General features: G+C 37.8%; 2 protein-coding genes across 3 annotated transcripts; both read left to right on the forward strand.

Annotated features, from left to right (window-relative positions):
- The first annotated feature begins 11,545 nt into the window (after positions 1-11,545).
- Positions 11,546-13,651, forward strand: LOC116259269 (UDP-glycosyltransferase 83A1-like). 2 transcript variants are annotated; one of them, XM_031636994.2, is made up of 2 exons: positions 11,546-12,079; positions 12,518-13,651. In XM_031636994.2, the coding sequence occupies exons 1-2, from the start codon at positions 11,593-11,595 to the stop codon at positions 13,408-13,410; spliced, it is 1,380 nt and encodes a 459-aa protein (XP_031492854.1). In that variant the 5' UTR covers positions 11,546-11,592; the 3' UTR covers positions 13,411-13,651. The 2 variants fall into 2 exon arrangements, with proteins under 2 accessions (XP_031492854.1, XP_031492855.1); XM_031636995.2 differs by having other exon boundaries at positions 12,530-13,651.
- An 864-nt stretch (positions 13,652-14,515) lies between these two features.
- LOC116258347 (uncharacterized) lies at positions 14,516-15,870 on the forward strand. The gene is made up of 2 exons (XM_031635457.1): positions 14,516-14,572; positions 15,367-15,870. Exon 2 carries the CDS (start codon positions 15,395-15,397, stop codon positions 15,791-15,793), a length of 399 nt encoding a protein of 132 aa, XP_031491317.1. The 5' UTR covers positions 14,516-14,572; positions 15,367-15,394; the 3' UTR covers positions 15,794-15,870.
- The last annotated feature ends 8,010 nt before the right edge of the window (positions 15,871-23,880 follow it).

Raw genomic sequence — 23,880 nt, forward strand, 5'->3', positions numbered from 1 at the left:
GAATCCATTTCCTGACCATGGGAAGACGGCAGTGGCCATGATCACCACAAACACTCCACTTCCATATCATCCATAGGAGCACATTCGACCTTGTGATGAAAGCAGTTTACATAAAGTCATGATGACAGATCAAGGTGAGAAACCTCTGGATTTTATTGTTATGATGAGTAGCAAGGTGGAAAGTTCACCAAAAAAACTTCCAATAATCCCAAAGACTTTCATCCTACGAGGTGGCAATGATGAATCATCAGATGACTCTTTGGGCGAAGACCCAGGCTACTTGGGTGAAGTTCTCCCCTTGGTAGAGCGTATGGTTGAGGGAGATTGGATTCTCCCCTTTAAGGACCAGTCGATTACTTTTTCAGAGAAGGATCTCTCAAAATGGGGTTATTATCATGAAGAGGCTCTTTACTTTGTCGTCCAGGTCAGTGGGATGATTGTGCCACATGTATTGATCGATGGAGGAAGTGGCTTAAATATTTGTCCTGATCTTACGGCCAAAGCTTTGGGGTTTCGTGAAGACAAATACCACTCTGATGATATCAAGATCTACGGATATGATGGTCAAGGCATGAGCAGCAAAGGTACCATTGACAGGAACGTGATCATTGAAAACACTAGTCATCGCATTGTATTCCATGTAGTGGATGTACCACCATCATATAACTTGCTCTTGGGGTGACCTTGGATCTACCAAGTATGAAGGATTCCATCCACTCTTCATCAATGCCTCAAATGAAATTTTGGTCCACCAATCATCACTGTATGTGTTGAGGATCCGGTCGAAAGGTTGGTGCAACCCATGATCCCTAGGCCAACTGATCCCGATGTACCGAGCATAAGAACAACAAAGGACGGACCTTTGGAAGAATGGATGCAGAGCATGGAGATAGGCGAATCATCTTAGAGTGCCCATACTATTTCAAGCAATCGTGCAAGTTATCAAAAATATCCCTTATATGTTCATTTCATGAAAAACCCTAAGGAATTTCAGTTACCTCTCAAAGGTGGTTATCGTCCGTTCAGTGACCTCGGGAAAAATGAAGATGACATCTTGCAGCCGATCAGTATCCATTTTCAAATGAATACCATGGGACTGGGATACCATGAAGAAATTTGAAGAAGATCTTGTGGGCTGATAGTGTTCACCTTTGTTTCAAATCCTCCCACGAATTTTGTAAACTTGAACTTCTTTTTGTCTGGTCTTATGAGAGGACCCCCCTCTATAAACTAAGAACTTCGTTTCGATATGCAATAAAAAGTAATCTTTGTTATTAATTTTAATTTTGTTCAATTTTCTCTTTATCCTCCTCTTTACAGAATGTCATAATTCTACATGTCTCAATTTCCTCTTTTTCCTCGGAAGTGCCCCAACAAAGGATTTGTCAAACAAGCAGTCGGTGAAATAGAATCTATGATAATACCCGAGTCAGAGTTATTGGAATTTACTCAGATTCAGAAACAAGAACATCCATCATCATTGGTTAATGATCCAATCGAAGAGATTAATATTGAAACTGACGAGAATCCTAAAATCCATCAAATTGGTACCAGTTTGTCAGTAAACGAGAAAAAAAGATTGGTAGACTTTCTTATAAGCAACCAAAAAGCTTTTGCTTGTACTTATGAAGATATGTCAGGCTTAGACCCCCAGTTGGTTGAACACCGTTTGCCCTTAAATTCTAGTTGTAAGACAGTTAAACAAAAGTTGTGCAAGCTTGATCCTCGACTAGAAGAGCCTGTAAAAGATGGATTAGAAGACCTACTAAGGGCAAAATTCATTTGTGTCATCGATTACCCAGGGTGGTTGGCTAATATCGTGGTTGTCCCCAAGAAAAATGACAAAGTCAGATTATGCATCGACTTTCGAGACCTGCACAAAGCCACGCCAAAAGATGATTATCCACTTCCAAACATCGATCGATTGGTTGATAGTACCACAGGACATGCAATGTTCTCTTTTATGGATGGATATTCGGGCTATAACCAAATCAAATTAGCAGTCAATGATCAATCTAAGACCACTTTTACTACACCCTAGGGCACTTTCTATTATACGGTAATGCCATGTGGGTTGAAAAACGCAGGAGCAACTTATCAAAGAGCCATGGCCGCTATCTTCCATGATCAGATGCACAAAATCGTGGATGCATATATTGATGACATATTGATTAAATCTAAAGTGAGAGAAGACCACATTGAAACTCTCGCCCAGGTGTTCGAGAGGTTCTTACAGTACAAGTTTCATTTGAATCCTCAAAAATGTGTATTTAGAGTTGAATCAGTTAAACTTTTGGGTTCCATGGTCAGTAAAAAGGGGATCGAGATGGATCTCACCAAAGCTAAAGCAATCATGGATATGCCACCACCTACCAGTATTAGGGAACTGTGAAGTTTTTAAGGGTGAATCCAGTCTATCAGACGATTCATTTTCAATATAGCCATGAGATGCGAACCGTTCAACCAGTTGTTGTGGAAAGGTGCCAAGTTTGAATGGGGTTTTGAATGCCAATAGTCATTTGAAAAGATCAAGAAATACCTTCTAAATCTGCCAATTCTAAGACCCCTGGTGCTGGGTAGACCATTGCTGCTTTATATTACAGTAAATGAGTCAGCATGTGGTGGCTTTTTGGCACAATATAAGGAAGGATGTCGCATTGAGCATGTAATTTATTACATTAGCAAAACTTTTGTCCAGTATGAGAAGGAGTACTCTCCAATAGAGAAAACTTGTCTAGCATTGGTTTGGATGTGTCAGAAGCTGAGACATTATTTGTTAGCTTGTGAGGTCAAGATACTCTCCAAGTTAAATCCTCTTAAGTACATCTTAGAACAGCCCTTTCTTAATGGACGTTTCGTTAAGTGGCAAGTTCTACTGATGCAATATGATTTTGAATATGTGTCCCAAAAGACAATCAAAGGACAAGAAATTGCGGATCAGTTAGCAGACTTTTCCCAATATGAGGAAATCAGAATGAATGATGAGTTTGCAAACGAACACGTATTAAGATTGGAAGCAGTTCCAATATGAAAGATGTACTTTGACGGATCCAGAAACATGATGGGAGAAGGCATAGGCATCCTACTTATCACTCCAAAAGATGAAATGATCTCATATTCTTTGAAGTTCGATTTTTCATGTACCCATAACATGGCTGAATATGAAGCCCTCATTCAAAGACTTCGTTCTTTATTGAGTTTTCAAGTGAAAAGGGTGCATGTCTTCGGTGACTCTCAACTTATTATAAACCAAGTGAATGGAGAATGGCAAGTCAAAAACGAAAATTTTGTGTCATATCAAGAGATCTCTACCTCTTTAATCTGTCAGTTTGAAGAAGTACAACTGGCTCACATAAAGAAAGAAGGTAACCCTATTCAGGATGGCCTTGCGAGCTTAGGATCTACTATCACCTTTCGAACCAATGAAGCAATCTGTTCTTTTGAGATTGGAAGATTGGAACGCCCTGCTTTTGAAACAACGACGCATGTTCATCATATCCAAGAGGGGAGTACACCTTGGCACCATGATATCAAAAGGTACATTGAAAGCAGAGAATTCCCAGCTGGAATATCCAAGAATGAACATAAAGCAATTCAGCGTATGTCAGCAAGATATTTTATTCTTGCAGGGGCGTTATACTGACATGGATTTAGTACTGAATACTCTCAATGCCTTGATGAAGATGAGGCGAATGAAGTCATCGAAGAATCACATAGAGGAAACTGTGGGGGCCATGTTGGTTACCAAACCCTCACCAAACAGATAATTCGAGCAGGATATTATTGGCCTACTATGCAAAAAAGATTGTTACCAATTCGTCAAAAGATGCAAAGAATGTCAACTGCATGCTCCAGTCATTCATGCCCACGCCTCTCACTTGCATTCGGTGACATCTCCTTGGCCATTTTCAATATGGGCATTTGACGTGGTTGAACAAATATCTCCTACAGCTTCTAATGACAAGACTATTTTACCAAATGGGTAGAAGTCGTCACACTCAGAACAGTGGAAGGACGTAATGTAGTGTCCATCATTCACAAACATCTTCTTTGCAGATTTGGAGTCCCTCACGATATAGTATCTAACAATGAGACTCATTTTAAAAATGAAAAGATGAGACAGTTGTGCAGTAAATACCGCATCATGCATCATTTTTCAGCTCCTTACTACCCCCAAGGTAATGGACAAGCAGAGGCCACCAATAAGATTCTGATCCGCATACTGGAATGAACAGTAGAAACAGGAAGGGACTGGCATGAAAAGATGCATAACGCTTTGTGGGCATATCGCACCACTATGAGAACTCCAACAAATGCTACTCCAGCAGAGCTAGTCTATGGAACAGAAGTGGTTCTACCATTACATGTGTTGAAACCCGCTTTGAAGTTTGCTTCTCTGATAGAGCTTCCTTTAAATCAATATCACCAGAAAAGACTAATGCAACTTGATTTGCTAGATGAAAAGAGGCAAAAAGTGGTCAAGCACGCTGAAGCTTATCGCCAAAGGGTGGTTAGACAATTTGCCAAGTCAGTTATTGAGAGACAGTTCAAAGTAAATCACTTGGTTCTACGATCGATAGTATACCTTAGAGGACAACCACGTGGTAAGTGGGCACCAAAGTGGGAAGGCTCATATGTTATTAATGAAGCCTTGCCCCATAATTCATACCGACAGATTCATGCTGATGGAGTGGAACTTGTCGATCCTATTAATGTCCTTCACCTCAAGAAATTCTATGTCTAGTCTTCTTCTATTCATTTTCCAATCAATGTCAAATATTTATGTTTTCACATCCAATCTACCATTCAATATAGATTTTTTCGAGTTTTTAAACATGACAATTACACTGGGGCATTTTTATTATTATCGGTCAAGATTTGAGGGGGACCCGTGCAGGTAAATGGATAAACCTGCAATATGTTGATAGGTATTGGAAGTTGCATGCTCATATGTTCATTTTGTATATGTACCTCCACCACATAATGCAAATAGTTTGTGTGAGGCTTTATTAGATTGCATTTCTAAATGGAACATTCAATCAAAGTTATTTTCTATTACTGCTGACAATTGTTTGACAAATGATAGTGCAATAACTACATTGAAAATGAACTTATGAAGAAGACATTTTATTCCAATGCAAGGGCAACATTTGCATATTCACTGTGGTGCGCATATTCTAAATCTTATGGTTCAAGATGGTATGCAGGATCTGCATGATACAATTTCAAAAGTTCGTGAAAGTGTCAAATATGTAAAGGAATCACCAAAGCGGTTACATTCCTTTAAGGATTGTATAAGAACAGTGGGCTTGATTGGTATAATATGATGTTCCAACTCGATGGAACTCTACATATATCATGTTGAGAGATGCATTTTTCTACAAAGATGCATTTCAACATTTGGCTTCTGTGGATCCCAATTATATAAATTTACCTTCTGAGGATGAATGGTCTTATGCAACTACCTTGTGCCAATTTTTGAAGTTATTCTATAATATTACAAATATCTTCTCCACTACCAGAAATGTAACAGCTAATGTGGTTTTTGAAGAAATACAGAAGGTACGCACCCATTTGCATACACATAGTGTGGCAGACAATGTATATAAGATCATAAAGCCGTCAAAATGCAAGAAAAATTTGACAAGTATTGGAAAAATGACTACAATATCCTCTTTGCAATTGCATTTGTCTTAGATTCCATGTCCGAATTGGGATGTTTGAAGTATGTACTTGAGAATTTAAATGAACATAATGCAATGGTACAATATGGAAAAGTAGAGAGAAGTCTTCATGAATTGTATGCTGAATACAAAAATGTGTATGCAACAAATAATGAAGAAAATGAAAATGCAAACAACCCCAATGTGGAATTTGAAGAAGAGAGACCTTCAGCTTTTTCAAGAGATGTCTTCTTCACATATTACATGAGTTCTGTATCTCCTCAAGTACCTCATACAGATCTGAAAGCATATTTAACTGATCCATGAAAGCATATTTAACTGATCCAATAGAATGACCTTGGCCTAATGAAAAGTTCTATATATTAAATTGGTGGAAGGTAAATGAAAGTAAATATAAAGTTTTATCCAAAATGGCTCGAGATATATTGGCAATCCTCATATCCATGGTTGCATCTGAGTCTTCATTCAGTACAGTTGGAAGAATCATTAATGATTATCGATGTTCAACCACTCCTAAAACTGTTGAAGCACTAGTTTGTACACATACTTGGATTCGTGATGAAGATAACTCATGCGAAATGTAAGATGTTCATTGTTTAATGTTAAATTTTGCTCATTCCTTTTGTTTTTTATGATATACTAACATTGTTGTTTGCTTGTGGTGATGTGTTTTTGTAGTTTTGAAGATAAGGATGACTCTTCTGGTGACGAATTAGCATGATTCATATTTCGTTCTGGTAAAATGTTATAACATTTCCTTGACATTTTATAAAATCTCCTTGACACACATGACTGCCTTCAAATTCTTGCAAGTGTCCATATAACATAGCTAGCTCCACTCTAGCATAGCAGCATGCATGCCCATCAAGGATAATTTTTGAATTAAAGCATTATATTTGTTTGTGAGTTCACCTGCCTACACATGTTTGCAAAGGTTAAGCTTAAAGAATTGCATGTAAACCAGTATGTATGAAAAAGGAGCCGAGATGGAAGGGTATCTATTTTATGTAACCATCAACATTGTTCCTTATTGTGTGTTCAGAAGTGCTAGATCAGTGACTTTCTTTGCTCATGGGACATCTAAGGGTCTGAAATTATTATAATGTATGATACTGTTGAGATGGATTTTGGCTTTTCCCCAATTGGTTCCTCCTTTTCTGAGCATGTATTTGTACATGCTCAAGTGCTTGCAACCTTTTTACATTTATATAAATTTGGTGAATAGACAAGGAAACATTCAAATACAAAAACATGTATTCACAAAGAGAAGCTGCCCTCATTATTTAAAGAGGGCAGGAATGAGCTAGTCTGGCTGTTGGAGCTAGCCAACGGCTTATTGGTTATATTAATCAACTTAGCCTTTTATATGTGTAGGTTTTATTGAATTAATTTTTACTTGTGTTTCCTATCGTTGCTCTTGTAGGTGAAATCCAAGTTTGCCATTGGGCCATTGCAAGTGTAGGAGCAGCAGGACCACCAATCATGGTGGACATAGAGGAGGACTGCAATCATGGTGGACATAGAGGGTTATTCATATTTGTTAGTGAAACATATGTAACCAGGCCACTGATTAAGTGATTTTCATTTGTCTATAGACCCCTTAGAGGGTTATTTAGATTTGTTAGTGAAACATATGTAACCAGGCCACTAATTGAGTGATTTTCATTTGTCTATAGACCCCTTAGAGGGTTATTCAGATTTGTTAGTGAACATATGTAACCAGCCCACTGATTAAATGATTTTCATTTGTCTATAGACACAAAAAAGGGTTGTTGCTTGTTCATTGTTGTGTCTTATTTGAATCTTTTTATTTCTATTACTGCTTGTTAAATCACATTGAACCGATGAATGATTTTATATTGCAATGGACTGAGGTGCTCAATTTTTTACAGAATGGTGTGATATATGCTCTTTATTAGATTCAGTCTCTCATATATTGCTGACATTTTCAATATATTCAGTTTTTATATAGCTTTCTTTGGCTAAATGTTGGTAATTTGTTGACAATTTATAGCTTTCATTGCCTAAATGTTGGTAATTCATTGAGATTGTATCAGTCAAGAAACCGGGCCCTGCTACTTCTATTTTTTAAGGATGTGTTGCATCAAACGAGAGTCTTCTTATTATAGACCCTTTGTTAAGTTTACTAGTATAATTTCTTGCTTCTGTTAAGTGCACATGGTTTACGTTCGTGCTCATTTTTTGACTGAGCTAGAGGCTAGCAACCCGCAAAGCCTTAATCTGCTTATTGGCAATTTCTATAGGATGTTTTCTTATAGTGAAAGTCAAGTTTATCTTAGAGCTTGATGAGGACATAAGGAGATTGAAGAGCAGGCCTTAGAATTCTTGAAGGTTGATCCTAGCATAATTGCAAGATGAATATTGGTTGACATGTATCATTGGAGTAAGAAGGCAGACCCGCCTCAAAGCCCGGCCCAGCCCGGCCCGATGCCCAGCCTTAGTAACAACTCCATCTGTGTTAACAGAAAGTAAACATGTCAGTTATCAAGATCTCTTGTCTAAATTAATAACGACTCCTCCGGCCCGACCCGATGCCCAGCCTTAGTAACAACTCCATCTGTGTTAACAGAAAGTAAACATGTCAGTTATCAAGATCTCTTGTCCAAATTAATAACGACTCCTCTTTTAGCGACCCTAGGAATTTATGCTGCAATAGTGGAAACTTTATGATAGAAAAAAACTGATCAAGGTTCCATAACGAAAACACACATATATATATCATTTGTTGATGAGTATGAAAACAAATTGAGAAAATTATTGACGAATATATCTCCAAGGGGTTATAGCACACTAGGTGGCAATGCATTTTACTTTATAAAAGGATTTGGGTTCAAATCCTATGGTAGTCACTGTCATATTCAGTGCGCTGTTTCTTTAAACTGTAATAAGTCCCAAAACAAGCTCTATGAACCCGAGGGTGTTGGACACGAAGGGGCCAGCGGCCTCTCTTAGATCAGTAGAGAAATTCAAGAAAAATGGAAAAGAAAATTAATGATAAATGTTACTGTGTATGGTCTTCTCAATCGAGCAACTTACACTTCGATATGTATGTTATCTTTTGATTGCTTTTCCTTGTACAATCATTTGTTCCGGCTTTCCAAAAACTAAAAATAATAGTGGACTCCTATGGAAATTTTTCAAAAAAGTGAAAAAAAAATCAGTGGCCATTCCGATGAAAAGAATGGTGGCAATTTTCCATGTACTTTCGCCTCCCTCTGTTCCCTCAACTTGGCTATTTTACTTCCTCCTTTATCATTTAATTTTATTCGGCACATTTAGTTATAGATTAATTTGGCGCCGTAATATCCACATCGTTATTTACTTTTTTAACTTTGGTAAATAACTATGTCAATCTTTCCGCTTACTCTTTTAAATTGCTTTATCTTTGTTAAATGCATCAATTTAATATCAATACATATTTTAAATTTAAATAATTTCAGAATTTCCATTATCTTTTTTTAATTATTAAAGTTCAAAATGTCGTGTAAATATATAACTTTTAGATAAAAAACAATTTCATGCGAATCATCAATTAGTTTTTTAACATTAAAAAGTGAATTACATCGATCTATAGGATATAAATGGTGGCACATTTCCAAATCAAACCTTAGAAGTCTAGGGCCTCCAACACTTTTACTAAAACAAATCAAACTTTAGGAGTCTAGGAGGCCACTGATACACAAGTTGAAGTGTGGTAGGAGTTTTTTTTTTAGTGATAGGATAAAATACTTTTCTTGCTCACTAGACTATTCGTGTAGTATGATTTGATGGTTTTCTACTATTTTATTGTGGTTAAATTGAGCAAACACATTAATACTCTTGATCTACAACCAACGTTGCCTTGACTAAGTATGGCCAGTGAAGAGACGATATAAACACATATGTTGAGTCTCATACATCTTGATAGTTATTTGACCATCACAATAGAAGAAGAAGACATATTATCTCTTTGAAAACTAGTATATTGTGTTATAAAAGGGCTCGCCTGGTTTTGTACCATCAGTTATAGGAAGGGAGCCACATGTAGGCTTGTGTAAGGGTAGAATGGCTTAATAGAGGAGACCAGTACCTAACAGGTACTCAGTACCTAGACCAACTGAAACCCCCATTCGGCTCAAAAAATTGGACGTGGAGCCAGCCTAATAAATAAGGGTGGACATTGGGCCCCAGACTAAATGAGGTTGAGCTTTGGCTTGGGCCCAAAATCTTTCTCTCAAAAATTAAATTTATATATTTTATTTATAAATATGTATTATATATTTTAAATTTAAAAAAATAATAAATTGAGCCACTACTACTAAGAAGTTGTTGGGCTGGCTCGATTGGACCCGACTCGGCCTGATAATATATATATTTTTACTATAAATATATGTTTATATATTAAATCTATATATTTTAAAAAAATTCTTTTACTAAAATCGGGTTGGCCTGAGCCAAGCTCGACTTTGGATCAGGCCAGGCCTACCAAGTGCCCAGCCGTAGCCATCAGGGGCGAAGGGAAGGGTGGGTGGCAGGGGGGGCCCCCAACCCCAACTTAGATTTTAAAAACTTTAAAATTTTATATGTAAATGTAAAAATTTTAGTTTAACATATATAAAAAAATTGAAAATTTCTATTTCAATCCTTGTTAAAATTTTGAAACTATAGTTTGACCCTTAACAAAAAAAATTTAGCTCCGTCCCTACTGACCATGACCCCATAATGTTCTTTTATTTACTTTATTTTAAATATAACTCATAGCTTTGTGTAACGGCCACCTTAAGATGATTGTTAAAGTTATGGTGAATAGAATGTAGACATGCTGAGAACAATTGTGGGGAAGACTCAATGTGCTTTCATCAAATCAATTATTATTAATCGTTTGCATGCGGTGTAGTATGAATTGTAGGTCATTTTTATCATTTTTAAAAAAGTATGCAGTAAGTCTGCTTTCAATTTATCTCCGTAGTATCTTTCTTCCAGCAGCTTGCAGCCTTTCGATTGAAAGGCGACCATGGAAACATAATTATTGAAAGGAACAGCTTTTCAGACGATAGGTAATGGTAAGGTCCCTATCCCAATTTTCTTTAAAAAAAAAATTACATGTAAAATTTAAAAAGTTTTAATTGCCTTATATAAAAATTTTGAAAAAAATTATAAACTTTAACTCGGTCTACTTCATAAAAAATTTTTGATTCCACCCATGCATGTGCCCTGCCCTCCAAACAATATGGGACCCTTTTCAACTCATATGGTTCACACTCCTAATCTTAAGGGCACCTTCTGCACCATAGTGCGAGTTGGAAGCAGCTCTCAAAAGGTAGACGTACTCGCTTTCATGCCAACAACACCATCATGAAAAAGGTACACTATGGTTGCCCACGAATTTGAATGTGAAACCCAATCCCTTTGGGACAAAAAAAAATGAGGGTTTGTAGTATTTGCCCTCTTTTTTCATTTCAAGTATTAGACCTGAGCTTAGAGTCGGGCTCTGGGTACCTGGTACTCGACTGGATGCTCAACATTAATTTAAATGGTGCATGAAAATTTAATATGCCAATATTATTAATAACAATAATAGTCTTGTTTAACAAACAAATTTAAGGCAAAAAATAATAAAAAGACTTAAAAATTAAATATTTTTTTTACTAATTAAAAAATGTCCCTTTTTCTTTCGACGTACGTGTGTCACGTGGACATGGAGCCTTTTTTTTTTTCGTGAAGAAATGACATCGTTGTTGATTTGATTCAGCTGTTGCCGTTAGTTCTACGACCGACAGAGAATGGTAAGTTCGCAGTTACTGCACATGTTGGTGAATCTGCAATTATAAAAGAGAGGGAGAGAAAAGGAGATGGAGAGTAGGCTTTGTTGCAGAAGAGACGTTTGCAAAGAGGACGCAGAAGAAGAATGGCTGTTCCTCACGCTCTGGTCGTCCCTTTCTGTGGGCAAGGCCACGTAGCAGCTCTCATGGAGCTCTCTCATCACCTGGCCGATCATGGTGTTCTTGTTACCTTCGTCTACACTGAGTACACGCATAGACAAGTGAAGGCAGCACTGCCTGAAAACTTTAGCAGCGACTACGCCGGAAGAATCCGGTTGGTAACCATACCTGACGGCTTATCCACAGATGACGACCGCAAAGATGCCTGCAAGCTCTTGTCTAGCTCAATGAACGCCATTCCGAGTTTCATGGAGGAGCTCGTACTGAAGATCAATGAGAAGGATGAAGAGAAGATTACGTTTGTAATTGCCGATGGGGCAATGGGTTTTCTGTTTGATGTTGCCGAGAAGCTCAACCTTCCGAGAGCTGCCGTCTGGACTGCCTCAACCTGGACACTGGCCACTCTCCTCAACATTCCAATGCTTATTGAAGATGGAGTCATCGATGAAAATGGTAAATGGTTACTATTCTTGAGCAAATGATTTGGATGTTTGGCATGTTTATGTTTCCTTGTTTTGTCAAACTACAGTTTCAAAATTTTAATTTTTTAAATTTTATATCAAATAAATGATTTTATTTAAAGAAATTTAGATATAAATTTTTTAAAACAAAAATTTTGTGGTGTGGAGGGGGTAGGCTGGCCAAGGCCTACTGCCGCCTCTCCTGGCTCTGTTCCTGTCATTTAGTGTTTGCTATTAGCTATTAGAGTAATTATGTGCCATGAAATTTCACGATGAGTATTTCATTTTAAATAAGAACCAAAGTTCTCATTCAATTCCTAATCTCTTATAAAGTACATGGACTATTTTTGGTATCTTAAATTTTAATTCTATATTCTATAATTATAACCTAATCAAAGGCCCCTTAAGGAGATTTTTGACTGGTGAACAGGTTTTCAAACAGGTGACAAGATGGTTCAGCTTTCAGAAGGAGTACCTGCCTTCCGGTCAGCTCACCTGTTATGGTTGCCCTTTGAAGACACCAAAATCACAGAGATTTTCTTCAAGTGCGTTGAGAAGTCCGGCGAGTCCATGAAAGGCATAAGTCACGTACTCTGCAACACATTTGAGGAGCTCGAGTCGCCATTTCTTCATCTCATCAACAATGCAATTCCAATAGGTCCCCTTCTCCCATCCAACAAAGCCAAGCACCAACCATCTTCCGTTTGGGCCCAGGATTGGAGTTGCATCGACTGGCTCAATCAGCAACCCACTTGCTCAGTCATCTACGTCTCACTGGGAAGCACCACGGTGCTTAGCCAGCACCAACTTGGCGAACTCGCCATTGGGCTTGAGCTCACCGGCCGGCCGTTCCTTTGGGTCTCTAGACCTGACCTCATGGACAGTTCCGGTGGTGCCGTCTATCCGGAAGGGTTCATGGATCGAGTTGCAAAGCGTGCACTAATTGTTGGATGGGCTCCACAAAAAGAAGTACTCGCCCATCCCTCGGTTGCCTGTTTCTTGACTCACTGTGGCTGGAACTCGACCATGGAAGCAGTGAGCAATGGAGTTCCCATGTTGTGTTGGCCTTACTTTGGCGACCAGTTTCTTAACCAGATCGCCATAGTTGAGGTGTGGAAGGTGGGCTTGGAGTTGGAGGAGGAGGATGACGGGACTGTTGGAAAAGAAGAAATCAGGGAGAAGCTGGAGTTGGTGATAAACGATGAAGGAATAAGAGAGAGGATCGCCCACTTGGAAGAGAAGGGGAAGAAGGCTACCATGAAGGACGGTGCTTCTGCAAGGAATTTTGAAGGATTTGTGAACATCGTGAAAAGGGAAGCATGATCAGTTTAGTGTAGCGAGTTGATTACTTTCATGATCAAGAGAGAAATAATTTCTTATGATTTCTTAATAAATTTTCTGTTTCAACGGGCTTCCGCAGGAAGAATAATTCTAAGGTCAGAAGGACCTTTGCCACCAGGGTTTTTACATGTCCAGTCGATGCCTATATGTAAGAGAAGTCTTGTTTAAAAACCCAGCCCGGTGAGTTTAACCGAGTCATGAATAGATATGATTTAAGTGTGCATATGTACTTACAAATGATACCAAAACTGCATGCTATATGGTTTTGAATCATTATCGAGACACTAATTAACCAATATCAATCCACACTCCACGGTGCAAACAAGCTGTGACAAGTTAATCATAGCATAATGTCCAGACCATGTTTGAAAAAATAATTCCTATTTTTTAAAAACAGGCATTTTGATTCTAGAATTCCACCGACTCCAGTGGAATCAAACGCCCCCAACAAGAATCCAGTGGAACACTCGTTTCTAACGATTTTTCTCTCAAAAATTTATTCGGGTTACTGATCTTAGAAGTCTATTCACGTGAACTAATGCATTTTTTCTTTGAATTTATTTCAAAAGGATGATTTTACGAAACCTGGCCATCAGGTTTATCAATTTTTATCAAAGGCAAGGCTAGAAACGACTCAAAAAACCTCAATATCGAGCCGAGCCATAGAATAGGCTTGAGCTCGACTCGAGGATACAGCGTGGAGCATGAGCTTGAGGCATTTATCCCGTTTAAGTTTTTTTGTTTATTTGATATGTCTCATCTTTTTAACTTGTTAACTCGTTTAACTAGTTTTTTTTTAATTAATTTAACTGTGGTCAACCACTAACATAAAATCTAATGAAAGATATGTACATATTCTTCATCCAAATATTCCTTAAACAAAACTTAGGAACATAAAATTTCTCATCGACAACACATTCATATAATCGAGTCGTGCAAAGTTTAGACAAATCGAGTTCTTAATTCTTATTACTCGAATTGGACTCATTTTACATTTCAAACAAACTCGACTCAAAAACAAATTTAAACTTGAGCTCGAAAACAAATATAAACTTGAGCTCGACTAGTTTGTAGTTAGAGTCGAGTTTTTACGAACGAGCTCGAGTCGGGCTCCTTTTGTACTCCTCTCTCGATCGCCGTCAAGGTTAACTCTGCTCTCTCTCTCTCTTTCTCTCTCGCTTCTTCTGAATCAGGCCGGCGCTACCATCCATCGACTACTGCAACCGGTGAAAGAAAAAAGAGTTTAGTTGTTTCTTACACTGTTTTTGTTCTGCCGTTTATTGTTTCGAGTTCTTTCTTCTCTCGGTTTCTCCTTATTTGAAGTACCATTTTGATACTATTTTTCCTGTTCCACCGACCGTCCTCCAAGAAACGATTTCTTGCTTTCTTCATTCTCGCTTCTGATGTGTGCTATTTGTTTATCGGTACCCTGTTTTCTCTTCGTTAGGGCTTACGGGGTTTGAATTGTTCGCAAACACGCACGAGTTTTTTGCCCTTTCTCTTCTTTTCTCCTCGTTGAAGAAGTGAAGTTGATTCGCACCTTCCTTGGTAAAGTAATCTTCAAGCACACCATGAACAATTGCATATCAGAATTGCAAAATCAGGAGAAGGGAACATCTTAATTTTGGTCTCTATAGATTTATGAACTTTTCGTTTTGAATTGGTTCAACGCATATGCAACTAGAATTTCTGTTTATCTGCTGAAAGTACTTAGGTTCTGGATTAGCTTTGTTGATAGAAACGTTGTTCTTTGAGGACTTCATTTAGTAACCATTGGGGGTACCAGGCCAAGGCCCTTAAAAATTATGTCAATTGTGGTCGTAGATTCAATTTTAATGATGTCCGAAGTAGTCCGAAGGCACGTTCAATGGTAGCGGAATACCTAAGGTTTATAGTCAGGAAGGATGATCTGATCTGACAGTGTTTATTTGTGATTAGCAGGGAAGTTCTTCCTAGTTCTCCACTGATGGAGGAGCCAATCCAGGGATCATCATCTACTATTCATCAGCAACCTCAAAATGATATTCAGGAAGAAACGACCTTCAATGCCAATCTCACCGAGACGCCCGCCGTCAATGTCGTTCGGAAGCTGCTCTTTCGTCGCCTCCTGGTGGGTGTTAAGGACGGCCGCTTCTTCGTTGGCTCCTTCCATTGCCTTGACAAACAAGGTAACCTCATACTTCAGGACACCGTAGAATATCGAAGTATACATCGTTCCTCGCCATCTCCTATGGAACAACGTTGCCTGGGCCTAGTGCTTATTCCCTTCTCATGTCGTACTTCTTGTCATGTTGATTTATCACTGGATGAGCAGCTTTCTATGTTATCTCTGAGCAACAACCAGAGTTCCACAGATGAACCTTGAAACTTATTGCCACTTTTGTTCTTTGTTTGCAAACATTGTTTCTTTTTGTTAGAATGAAATTGAAATGGTTGTTATGATGATTTTGCCCTCTAGGGGTCTGCATATGATTATCAAAGGTGAAACTGATTTGTGCATATTGACCGTGGCCATAGAATTATGCATCCTTTCCGCTCTGGAAGTTGCCAGAGATGGGTGCCTCCACTGGATTAATGTTGTGGATGTCGCTGATTGTTTTTCAAAATGGAGAGTTCGATGGTGGCATGTTCTTGACAATCTGCTTCCTCTGTTAGAACTCGTGCCAGGTTGAATCGTGTAACCAAGATAATTCTTGCCAATCCATGGTGCTGTCTGATGTACTGATAAATTCCGTGGCATCTATGGAATGCTTCAGGATGAAGCACAACTTGGCTGTTTGTACTTGATCTGCAACGCAAACAAGTTGGGAAGACCTCAGACCACCATCATGCTGTCTCAGCTATTTCAACTGTGGACTTGTTACTGATTTTTCACTGACAGATCTCACAATACCATTCTTGGTGTTTCCAAGTTTTTCAAGTGAGTTTCTTTCGCAAATTATGATGGAGCCATGAAGCAGATGTTTAGGCAGGCAAGGAAAAGATGAATACTGCTGAAAATCAAGGGGATTTTCACTTCTTATTGTCAGAATAATGTGCAGATTGTTACACAAAGCCACAAACAAATAGAATGCTGTCTATATTATGTTCGAAGTCACAAGGCAATCTATCCTAGCCTCTCCCAACTTTTCTGAAAGAGTAGGTCCTCCCAACGAAGACAATTCCAATCTCTTTCCTGGATTGATAATTGAGGCGGCATTAAGTTCAGTGGATTTGGGAGTTTTATAAGCAAACGTCTGAATTTTGTTCTTCTCACCAACTTTTCTAGAATTCAACGTCTAATTATCGCCTTTAGTCCAGAAGGGTCGAAATGGAAGTAGGCTTCCTTTCTGCTGCGCGTTGGGGAAGCCACGTAAAAAGCATTATTTGTTGCTCCTTCCAGCTTTCGCATGAAATGAGAAAGCCTGCACTAGCATTCAGGATCAAAATTTTCATGACAATGAAAGTTTCCTCAGGAAGCAAAAACCTCTTTACTGTTGGTTCCTTAGGCATTGCTTGTCCTCCTGCTGGTCCAGCTTGAGCTACACCTTTTGTAGAGGTCTTGTAAATGGTATTAGGGGATGTGTTCACCATATAATTGTCATGGTTGGTTCTTAAAGGGGTATGCCTGCGACTGGAAGAACAAATACCCTCTGCTTGTAGAATCTTGTGATTTATGCATCTTCAAGGATTGGTAGGAATTTATTTCTCAACAGTGCGTTTTAAAGCTACTTTATTGTGACCTCCTCCCAATGTAGTGATTTAAACACTTACTGGATTGCGGAGATCAGTTGAATCTGTTTTGTGATGTAAGCTTCTGCTGAGGCTTCGTTTGTTGATGGTCTTTTCAGAAAAATCTACCTTATGAAATAATTATTTCGTTAATTTCCACCTTCACATAAAAACATGCTCTTTCTGGAAGAAAACTGAAATTGTTGGCAACTCAAAGGTTGCAGAATTCATGGCTGTATAGAGATGTTGGACGGTGGTGCTGTATCTATGGTGATTGAACAGACCTGAGGTTTTGTTATTTGGGGCTTGTTTGAAGAACAGATATGTGCAGCCGAACAACATCCCACTCAACCAATGTTATTCAATTTAACGTGATATGAACACGGTTTTTCTGGTTGGGTATCCAACTGACAGACCTGGACGCCTTCAATTGGATGTTGCTGGGTTAACCAAGCATGCCCTTAAATATTCCACAAAGTATATATGGATGAGGTATTATACTTTCAGCTGTATACGACATATATTTTATCTGCATTTAGTACTGACTGCTGATAAAAATGTGGTAGAAACAGACACATGGAGGATTAAAATTGTAAGATGGGGACTTCATATATTTCTTCGAAGGAAATAGTAGGACTAGAATGGCGCGTAATGTCACTTAGCCACAACGCATGCACAAGGGGATTGATGTTATGAGATGATGATGACTGTTCACCGTGTTTTTTTACAGATCCTCACACTTCGGCCCCAAGAGAAGGATTTTTCTTTTCTTTCGTTCTTTTCTTGGCTGCTTGATTCATTGGTTTCTTCCGTGTATGTGCATTCAATTATTTTCTTTTCTTTCTATATGTTGACCTCGAAACTAGGTACCAATTCGAAAGTTGCACTAAATTTCTGCTATTTTGTTGTACATAACCTTTTCCTTTACCCGACTGCAGAAGTCCTGGGCAGTCCTCTAACTATGCAGGCGACTATTAATGACAGTTGTATTCATTTCTAAGGACTTATCACTGAGTTTGAGAATCGCTTGCTCCTGAAAACATTCTTTCTCCAGTTGTGAAGAAAAATGAATGTGATACAAGCGTAAGGCGATACAAGCTAATATGTAATTGGATGAATGGGGCCGATACCTATATTGAGAATGTTATGACTAATATACAAAAGTCGTAGGAATGTAAATTGATCAAATGTATTTAAATATTGATCTAATTTTGAAACCATTTAGCTTGATCTACTAAACAAACATAGATTCAAATTTTGGTATGCAGTTTATGAAACAAATGGGTGTCTCAGACTAATATTTGCCTGCGAGATGATAACATCCGATCAAGTTACATATAAATGTGGATCTTGTGTTAGTCAAACCTAAATTGGATGCTAACAATAAAGTATGAGCCTGTTGTGGAGCTTGAATGCAGTTACTTGAAATCCGATTAGATTGAATTTACCAAAGACTGAATTTAGCTTGAAACTATGCATCCTATATACCTCTTGGCAGTGTTTTTAACTCAAACTCAAATTGTGAAATTCCAGAGTATGGACAGTGAACTTCTCAAGGAGCTACCAACTATGCCAAATGTGTCTCCACAAGCAAATATGCAAGCGAAGAACACAATTTAAAAACATTATTTCTAAAATCAACTTGAAGAAACCATCAAGTTGTACCATTCATATGATAGAAATCACTACAAAATGCACTGGGGCTTGGGCAGGTTAGCCACTGATGGAGGATTAAAGAAAAAAGATTTGCTTCAACACAACATTAATCTCAAAATCTATATCACCCCTTTTTTTCCACACCCTAAGCATCCGAACCGGGAACTTTTATTTCTAGAATGAAATCCTCACTGAACTTTTATTCTCAAACAAAAAAAAAAAAATTGCCTACTTTTATCATTAATAGTTAGCTTTGACATTGAATTGACATCACTTATGAAGGATTTCTTAATCGATTAAAACATGATGGTATCCATCATCATGGTAGATGAATGGATGAATGGAGATGGCACAGTCTAGAGTTACCAAACCATACAGACTCTCTTTACTTCCCAAAAAGAAAAGGCGAATTGCATTCACAATTTCTTCCCACTTCAAATTTTTTCACCAACCAAACACCTTACTTTTAACAAGATATCATATAACAATATGTAACATGAATCACTGATTGCTTCACCTGAGTTTTTGAAAACATATGGTTAAGGGCAGGAGCACCAAATATGAGTTTCTTAGTATTTGAAATTCAAAATTAAAAATTAGACATGCCCTGAAGAGTGTAGCATAGCTGGTCAGCTTGTGTAGCTTGTTGTTGATGCGTCCTTAGTTCAATTCTTGTGGGTGTTACTCTTCTAGATTGAAAACAATGATACGTACAACACTCGAGTTAAAGAGTATATTGTAGGACCACCTAGGTCCTGCAACAACAGCTTTGGACCCTGGGGGAAAGGGGAAAGAGTGGGAGGGGTGGAGCTTCAGCCTCTCACTCGGGTGGTGGGTTCCTTCCCGCTCACCCAAAATTTAACATTTAATGTTAACAAGAAAAATGTTCAGAATTGGTTTACTAAAGTATTAGATGAAGAGGTCTATCTCAAGGAGAGATCTGACAAGGCATAGGTGAGAAGATGAGTGGTGTGCACATTCAAATCTCTTGGCGCCTCTTCAGGGCCTCAAGCTATAGATATGCTGTCACGAGGTCCAATTATTCCAATAAAACAGGAAAATACAGTCATACATTTGCTGAGGTAGTTGGAGCGAACATTTGCATAAGGAGACTAAAAAATTGGAATAGATGTGCAAAGAGGGGTACGCAGTTGGCTAAAAAAGAGAAGGATTTCACCTTGACAGAAAAGATAGATAAGCCACCAGTATATGAAATGAGGGCCTTGTAAACTCTACCTATCCTCATGTGCAATTTGATTACAAATTTATGCCATAAATATGCTTCACCTTTACATACACAACTTTCCATTCTTGTTTTGTTCTACTATAGACAAAACTCATCAAACTCCAACCATCGTTAGGGATGCCAATTGATCGAATTTGGACCGGATATATCCTTAATTATATCTGTTTTTTTTTGTTCACATATTCAAATTCGAATTCAAATAACGAAAAGTCATATCTAAATCTGAATCCAAATCCGGATCCGAATTTTGAACTGCATTTTGCCAATTTTCAAAATTTAATAGTATTAGATACATGATATTTGTCTAAGAATGAAACCAATCTGAATCTGATTGGAAAGTTATGTATATCTAAATCCGATCAGGTGCCATTTATTAAATCTGAATATGATCCAATTTCTTAATCGGATATTAAATTTTTCTCCATATCGGATTTTCTCGGATCGGATCGGTCGGATATCTGATTGAAATCCGATATATTGATGTCCCTAACCACCATTAACCTTCTTGATACTTCTCCTCATACCAGACATCCTTCTCAATTTCCTTTTCCAAAGAGTAGTTTAAAAGGCATTTTCCTACTGATTTTTGTGCATTTTCATCGTGACCCTCAGTGTGCTTCTTCTTCAAGACAAATGCCCATGCAGAATAAGTTCATGAAGTTTGCAGTTTGCGCCATAGAGTACACTAGGAATTGGCGGATGAAGTTTGTAGTTTGCACCATTGAGGAGATTATATGCAGAGCACAATAATCATAAAATGTTTCTACACCTATTTATCCTCAATGGCCATTAAGAGGGACTAGGAAAAAAAAATCTAAGACAAAAGGCGTTTATAATTGGCACCAATATAGTCTATAGCAGCTTCTTTCAATAGAAAAAAAAATCATATGTGATCTCATGTCGTGTGACTTTTCTAGTCACATCCAGAAGTCATGCACAAGTAGATAGAGTGACAGTAATGGGGCCTGATCCATTTGCCTTTGTCTCGCTTGGTGCAAGCTACAAAATTCTTGAATTTATGGTACATGGAAATATAAACTACATAATAAATTTATAAGAAAGAAACCGAAAAGAATTAGTGTAATATCTGTTGTATTTAGTTAGTAGTCGCATTAATTTTCCCTGAAGAATAAGTACAATGAGGGTCACAACGAAAATACCTAAGAAATTGTTGTCATTGTTGCCTTTTTCTCTACTCTTTGAAGAAGGGAATTGAGAAGACCATCTATTGTGAGGAGGACCGGTACATAAAATTAAGGTTGTGTGTAGGGTTTGTATTTGACGAGTTTGTGGTTGTCTTCTCCTCCATCTGCGCATTCCTGTCTTTACGGAAAAAGGTGAACTTTTCACCTTTTGCTATATTTTTTTTCACAATGATTTTTTTTTTTTCATGACAATTTCTCTCAACTGGCTGAGCTCCATCAGACATCTTGGCTAAGTCACATGGGTGCGCCAAATATAATGGCACACTCGCGTCGGTGAGGGTGTCAGTGCAGCTCGACACAACACCCAACTTGGTCAAACCGAATTGGGTGCTGCTGACCACACCCATATAACAAATAACACATACACTCATGTGACATAGCCTCTTGGATGGAGGTCTAGGGCGCTATTATGGCTACCGATCTTTCTTTGCATAACTAATACGTGGGGTACTTCATATTGAAATACAGAGGGAATTCTTCCTGTCGATTAGACTAGGACCAGGCTCATCTATAAGTGAAACCATCAACGAACGAAATGACCAGACTCATCTATAAGTGAAACCATCAACGAACGAAATGCACCCACCCACCCCTACCTTTTGTTTTAGGTGGAAAGTTTAATTAAGGTATCATTGGCAAATGTAGTTATTGAGATTGAGTTGTTACCAAGTACAACTCCAATGTCTAAAACTCCTTATCAGATGAGGTCAGTAAAGTTTGAGTAGCATAAGAAGCCTTTGTTGGGGCTCTTAGATGAGGGATTTGTTAGATTCAGTGTGTCATCTTGGAAAGCACCTGCACTGTTTTGTTAATAAGAATGATCGATTGATATAAAATGCTCAACTAAGTCGGTGTCAAGAATAAGTAGCGTTGATGCTTTATTCGATCAGTTGAACTCTACAAATGTGTTCTAAAAAAATCCAAGATCTTGAAATCACTGATTAAGAGCGTTGATGCTTTATTGAATCAGTTGAACTCTACAAATGTGTTCTAAAAAAATCCAAGATCTTGAAATCACTGATTAAGAATCAAGGAAAATGACATCCCTAAGATTGTTTTCAGAACTCGTTATGGATGCTAAGGGTTTAGGTAGCACCTTTTGGGTGAACTCATGCACTAGAAGCTTTCATAAATTTGATGGATTGAATATTTGGTAGTAAATAATCAATTTTGTAGGATTTTTTTTTGTCCAAATGTCAAGAAGCATGCTATTGATTTTATGAGCATTGGGTGCTGTAAACCCTTCACTCTAATCCATTTTGAAAAATATGTCTAGAAGTTTGTATTCTGCATGGCATAAGAGGTAGTTTAGGAATTTCAATTGATTATTGCATTTTTCTTTATTTTTGCTATTTAGAATAGAGTTCCAACTCTGTGTCTAGCATGTTTAATTAAAGTCTGATCTTAACCTAAGTGTCATTGTTTCATCTCCTTTCATGGTTAGATTTAGGGTTATGCTTAGTTTTTGTGTAAGTAGTCTCATATACAAAGGGTTCGTGTGTTGTAGTGAGGCATAATTAAAGATAAAAGGCTCTTGGTTTGCATTTCATGTGTTCTCGTTTGTTTAAATATCACAATAACAAAATATATTTTTAGGGATGAACGAGAAACACTATAGAAAATTGTTCTTGAAAGTATAATAAGCTGTTCCTAAAATATACTTTTGCTCAAAGAGTAAGAAAGAAACAACTTTGCTGCTTGAGCAATTTGCTACAACAGATCCATAATGTCAGGTTGTCAGAAAGCAATAAACTATAAACCATGTTCCTTAATCTGTAATCGTGAACATGTGTAGCTACCATAAGCTTACCAGTTCTGCTCCACAATAAATGAACTTAAATTATAAACTAAACATATTTTATGGTATTTTTATCGATGGCAGAATTAGTTGCATCTCATGCACACATGCTACTTTCCTTTATATATACAGTTAGTTGCAGCAGTATGTTGGTGATTGTAATCACCCCAAATTTTTCTAAAGGACTATGATGTTTTATCCAAGTGCGAAATTCAAATTTAGGCACAAGATTTTCAAAATACAACTTTCAGATCCAAATTAAATCCAAAATACTACTCTCAGATCCAAATTAAATCCAAAATAGAACTTTCAGATCCAAATTAAATCCAAAATACTAATTTTAGATCCAAAACCCAAGTTCAGATCCAAATCAATCATTTAAGACTAATTTGCCCTTTCTTTTGACCAAAAACCTCCTTTTAGAGGGTGATTTTAGTCTTTTTTAAAGAAGACCGATTTACCCCACCTTTTGATCAAAAAACCTCCTTTTAGATGGTGATTTTAGTCTTTTTCAAACAAGACCGATTTGCCCCTCCTTTTGAAAAAAAAACCTCTTTTTAGAGGGTGATTTTAGTCTTTTTGGTAAACAAGACCAATTTACCCCTCCTTTTGACCAAAAAACATCCTTTTAGAGGGTAATTTTAGTCTTTTTGGGTGGACAAGACCGATTTGCCCTTCCTTTTGGCCAAAAAAATCTCCTTTTGGAGGGTGATTTTAGTCTTTTTAGGTCAAAAAAATTCAAATTTTGGGTTTTGGCTCCAAAATCCTCTATAAATACCCCCCCATATCCTCCCTCTTGGGCAAGATTGGTCCTTGGAAGAAACTCTAGTGTATTC

The sequence above is a fragment of the Nymphaea colorata genome, chromosome 8 (assembly GCF_008831285.2).
Source record: "Nymphaea colorata isolate Beijing-Zhang1983 chromosome 8, ASM883128v2, whole genome shotgun sequence".
Taxonomy (NCBI): Eukaryota; Viridiplantae; Streptophyta; class Magnoliopsida; order Nymphaeales; family Nymphaeaceae; genus Nymphaea; species Nymphaea colorata.